Source organism: Pseudophryne corroboree, chromosome 2 (genome assembly GCF_028390025.1).
Source record: "Pseudophryne corroboree isolate aPseCor3 chromosome 2, aPseCor3.hap2, whole genome shotgun sequence".
Lineage (NCBI taxonomy): Eukaryota > Metazoa > Chordata > Amphibia > Anura > Myobatrachidae > Pseudophryne > Pseudophryne corroboree.
Genome location: NC_086445.1, coordinates 131,587,834 through 131,593,450, shown reverse-complemented (window position 1 = coordinate 131,593,450; position 5,617 = coordinate 131,587,834). Strand labels below are relative to the sequence as shown.

The following is a 5,617-nucleotide window of genomic DNA, read 5'->3' as shown; positions in this document are numbered from 1 at the left end:
AGGAATAACACTGATTCAGATACACGGATGTTGCAGTTAGAAAAGATGATACAGAAATTCTCAGAGAGAGGATATTCTCTATCGGAACTGAAAAAAGCACGAGAAAGAGCTTTGTGCAATTTACAGAAGCAACCAAAACGCCATTCCAAAACCTTACCCAAAGAGACCATACCCTGGGTGACTGAATATAACTCGAATAGTCCAACTTTGGTGAAGCAGGTCAAAGGGATGTGGCAGATGGTCACTTCTGACCCTGACTTGAAGTGTTTCCAAAATAGCAAATTGATGCCCAGCTTTTCTAGGGGCAGAAATTTGAAAGACCTGGTGGTCAAAACTGACATTACAGGTTTTGACGCCAAGAGTCCATCCAGGCATTTTCTGAGTAAGAAAAATGGGTGCTTTAAATGCCTAGGATGCACCACTTGTTCCTTTTTCATCGTAGGTGAGACATTCCCCCACCCACACACGGGCCAACGGCTAAAAATTAGGTGGCCATTAACCTGCACATCCCGGTTCGTAGTCTACGTGATAGTTTGCCCATGCGGGCTCTACTATGTAGGCAAAACTGAATGCCAATTGAAAGTACGGTTAACTCAACACAGGTCAGCCATTCGTGCAGCCCTGATTACGGGGGCCAGCGAGCAGCCGGTGGCAAGACACTTTGCCACACATAAACACAGTTTGGCCAGTTTGAGATATAGAGCCATTGACCATGTGCCAGCATCTGCACGGGGGGGCGATAGAGGGAGAAAGTTATTCCAACTTGAATCCAAATGGATTTTTCGCCTTGATTGCTTGGCCCCTAGGGGGCTAAATGAGTCCCTGGGCCTCATTAACTTTTTATAAATTAGTCTCCGCTATTGTCACTACCGCCCATAAACGCCTTATCATTAGCCAGATGTTCACAAACCACATATGTAATGGTTTGTAGTATGCACATTTTGCTCTTTCACCCCTGATAGACACCATAGGCTAGGGTTCAGGTGTGGGGTTATACCGGGTAAGGGATGGTGCCCTCATCACCCATTCACCCTTTGGTTGATTTGCCTCTCAGATTTAATGGCCTTCAGAGATAATGATACAAAACAGAATGTTTCTATATAGTAGAAGGTCTAAACACCATTGCTATCACGATCAGGCTGTTTCTAGGGTGGCAGTACACACAGGTTGTTTTTAACGTTTTAAGCTATTACATGTTGTATTGCTGTTTTGCACAAAAGTCATGATCAGTTTATTAGGCGCACTCTAGCTCAGGTGAGCGCTATATTTATGTGTGTGCCAGTTCAGCAGATTTTATAGTGTCACTAATGTATTTTGTTGTTGTTTTCAGGGCTCCCAGCGCGTTGCCACAGGAACCGGCTGACCTGATGGCGTCACTTCCGGCCGGGCCGTGTTGCCGAAACCGGAAGTGCGGGATGTGTGACGCCGGGACACTCCGTGGTCCACGCAGCTGAGAGTCATGATTGTGGGGGTAAGTGGGGTTTAATCATGCTATATATTCACTGTGTATACACTGTTTTGTTGTCTGAGGAAGGGGATGTGTCCCCGAAACGTCACCTGTTGTTTCCAATAAACACTTCACGGCGTGGAGTTTGTTCAACATCGTTTGCAAGTCTGTGAGTGCCACCTGTTTCTTTTTACTACATGTGGGTGGACTAGCATGTCCACAAGGAAGTGCACCTCAGCCAGTTACCAGGAGGAGTGCCGGGGCAAAAGTCTGGATAGATATATATATATATATATATATATTTGAAAATATATAACTTCAAGAGATAAAGGGTTATATCGGGAGCATAGGGTTATAGAAGTAGTAAGATTGTATCTTTTGTCCTGTTATGTTTGTAATTACACTTTAAACCTTTAATGTATGTTACAGTTACATTACAGTATCAAAAGTAAAAGTAAAGTGGTGAATAGTAAATGAGTTGAGTTTGTCACGTCATTGATAAATCATCGATCCAGCGGGAGCACGGAATGCTTGGAGCCCCAGTATATCCAGTAAGTGATAAAGTGTTAAAGTGTAAAAGTTGGGACGCCACAATTCACCTAGTGGGTTTAAATGTACGACGCACTAAAGGGGTTTCTCAGACTTTCCCCATTCTGCCATTAGTCATTAGCAGATCAAAGGTCTGAGTGGAGGCACTGACTATAGGTAGAGTCATCTGGTGGTAAACAAAGGCCTACACTGGAGGCACTGCTGAGATTGTTCCCCGTACCAGGATCAAAGACATGGCAACAATGGAGGTCATCAATGAACGAGGCATCTACCACTGGTGTATAGACCATAAGGTTAATATACGATGCAGTCTGAGTATGGTAGGGGATTTTACAGGTATTACCAATGATGAGGTGATTACAGAAGCCCAGAAATTGTGTGGTGTAAGGGTCCCCTTATTGGTGGACAAGTGGAAGGGAGCGACCGGCGAGATTAGAGCGATACTGATAACGACACATGATTGCTTGGATCCCTCCCTAACACCGATCAATGTATTAGTAGGAGGAGCTTCGGGTCGAAGGTGGCAGATAATGTGGCCAAGGAGTATTGAAGATAATGACGGGGAGGCTCCAGAGGCTGGGAGGACGAGAGAAGAGACAGATCATCAGGGGAGAGATGCACCTGGAACAGGTGATAACTCACTGCCCAAGACATCATTAGGTGAATCCATGGAACCCCAAGTTGAATCCGTCATGGACAAAGTGGTGAGCCAATTTGAGCGGTGGCACTACGAAGGAGGATACCGGAGGCTACGGGTATTCTCGGGCACAATACCTGTACCCACTGGGGAAGAAGGCTACGATGCATGGCGTGAAGCTGCCATACAACATTCTGAGGAATGGCGGTGCCCCGAGCATATTAAGAAGCAGAGGATCGTTGAAAGCCTAAGGGGTCCCGCCATGGGGATTATACATGCTACCCGACGTAGCAATCCTAACGCAACACTGAAGGACTACTTCAATGCACTGGACTATTCATTTGGGACGATTGAAGACATAGGGGATATATTGGCCCGCTTAAATCATACTTACCAAGAACCATCGGAACCACTCACAAATTTCATATACCGGTTAGACAAAATATTGTATAAACTTCTTGATAAAGGGGGAATTGAACAGTCGGAAATCGATGAACAGCGACTTAAGCACTTATTGAGAGGGGCGCTGACTTCAAGTCCAGTAGCTCAGAGGCTTAGATGTAGTGGGGCTCGAGCTCGGCCTCCAACGTTGAGCGAATTGATCAAGGATGTGAAGTTAGAAGAAGTCCAAATTGACAATAGAGAAAAAAGTATCAAGAGAGTGAAAGTAGTAGTACCAGCTGCTGTAGCACCATCCCCCGATGCCACCTCACCAAATGAAAGACTGTATAAACTAATAGAGGAACAAAATAAAAAACTGGATCAACTGATAACGTGCATAGCAGTGTTCAGTTACCAGTGAACCGAGGGAGAGGAAGAGGACTAAATCGATGAGTGGATAATCGAGATCACATAATCTGTTATAGATGTGGCCAGATGGGACATAGATCTTTTGAGTGCCCACAAATTGGAAGTTATGGAAGGAGCACCAACAATCGTGGAAATCGAAATGCTAGCCCACCGGAAAACCAGGGAGGGACGTTGATGAACCCTGCATCAACTCCCGAGCCATAGTAGTGTGCGCAATGGGGGGTACCCAGTGGCCTAGGACCATTCCAGATGGGATGATGGGAAAGGCCCCCATGGTACAAGCCATCATCAATGGCCATACATGTATGGTGCTATTAGATAGTGGGTCGCAGGTTTCGATAATTTTCTAAAGCTGGTATCGTCAATATCTACCTGACGTTCCCATATCGCCTGTCGATGGATTAGCGATATGGTGATTTAGTGACCAAAAATACCCCTATTTGGGATATGTAGTGACCTATATCGAGTTCCACCCACTATTAACTTCAGACCCTGTAGCTCCTCTACCTTTCATTGCACTGATATGTCCTGACCCCCCAGGGGATAGGGAAGCGGTGCCTGTTATAGTCGGTACAAACTCAAACCTGTTTAAGACATTGTCAGACTGGTGTCTATCTGAAAACAGATCCATCTCTCAGAAATCTGAGGAAGACCCATATTCATCTCTCAGAGATAATGTAATCAAGGACTCTGCAGATACGTACCCTATAAATTGCAATACCCCCTCTGAAGTGAAGAGTAAACCGTTTATTACGAAATTGTGGAAGTGTTTCCAGGACAGTGACCTATCGTTACAAGAGCAGAACCGGATAATAAAAGAACTGTCGGTCAGAAGACCTGTCTTTTCAATAGAAGAATGGGATCTAGGCACAGCTCTTGGAGTAGAGTATAGGATTACGTTAAGTGATCTCACCACTTTCAGAGAACGGTCCCGGCGATTAGCCCCGGCGGACTTCGATGACGTGTGGCAACATTTGAAGAAATTACTTGAGAATCACGGGATAGCTAATTCGGAAAGCCCTTATGCCTCTCCGATTGTTGTAGCCCGAAAGAAGAATGGTGACATCCGGTTATGCATAGATTACCGCACTTTGAACAGTAGAACCATCGCTGACCAGTACACTGTCCCTCGGGTCGAAGAAGCACTGGATTGCTTACAAGGTAGTAAATGGTTTTTAGTCTTGGATATGAGGTGTGGTTATTACCAAATTCCCATGAAAGCTGAAGACAGGGCTAAGACAGCATTCATCTGCCCTATTGGGTTTTTTGAGTTCCTCAAGATGCCTCAGGGGGTAAAGGGAGCTCCTGCCACGTTTCAACGCACAATGGAACAAACGGTAGGAGACATGTGCTACCGGGAAGTGCTCGTGTATCTAGACGATATTATTGTCTTCGGGAAGACACTGGCGGAGCATAATTTATTATTATTATTATTATTATTACTATTATTATTATTATTTTCATTATTACCATTATTATTATTATTATTATTATTATTTTTATTTCTATTATTATTATTATTATTATTATTATTTCTTGTTTTTATTAAAAACAAATAATTCTTCTTCTTTTTCCGTTTTTAATCATTCACCTCTTTTGGGCTGAGTATGAGAGCTGGTATTTTGATACTTTGATTCTTAAGAAGGATACACTGTTTCATTATAAGTCTTGTCTAGCCTGTCTAGACTTTGGGTAACTGCTCAGTGGCACACAGTGTTTGTTCACTGATGCATTGTAGACAGGGACCCAGGTTCGGTTCCGGGTCTGATATGTGACATATGTATTTCCTAATTTTTATTATTATTTTCGGAACTTAGTTTTCATTGTTTATTATAAATATGACTGAGTTTATATTTTACTTATCTATGACTTATGCAATATGGCAGTTAAATTGATCTAATTAGTGATCCTCCTCTTAACACCTGTCCATATTTGGAGATTTAATACACTGTTGCTGTGTTTCTCTAGACTTTAGGCTATCTTAATGTCATTTTACTTCTATTTAAACATTCAACTCTTTACTATCTAATGAGCGCTTTTTATTGAATAGATTGAAGCATGTGCGTTGCAACAAATTTATGAGATGTTGAGAATGCATCTTCTTATCTTTTTAAAAAGTCTTATTTGTTATTCACATATGAGAGCCGATGTGTTTTTTAATTATGTTCAATTAT

General features: G+C 43.0%; 1 protein-coding gene across 1 annotated transcript; it reads left to right on the top strand.

The window, feature by feature from the left end:
* Positions 1–2,229: 2,229 nt before the first annotated feature.
* On the top strand, positions 2,230–3,435 carry LOC134990563 (paraneoplastic antigen Ma2 homolog). Its single transcript, XM_063950695.1, has one exon. The coding sequence runs from the start codon at positions 2,230–2,232 to the stop codon at positions 3,433–3,435; it is 1,206 nt and encodes a 401-aa protein (XP_063806765.1).
* The last annotated feature ends 2,182 nt before the right edge of the window (positions 3,436–5,617 follow it).

What these genes read in the sequence shown, in the direction of transcription:
- LOC134990563 (XM_063950695.1), top strand. Translation starts at nt 2,230, where the DNA reads ATGGCAACAATGGAGGTCATCAATGAACGAGGCATCTACCACTGGTGT.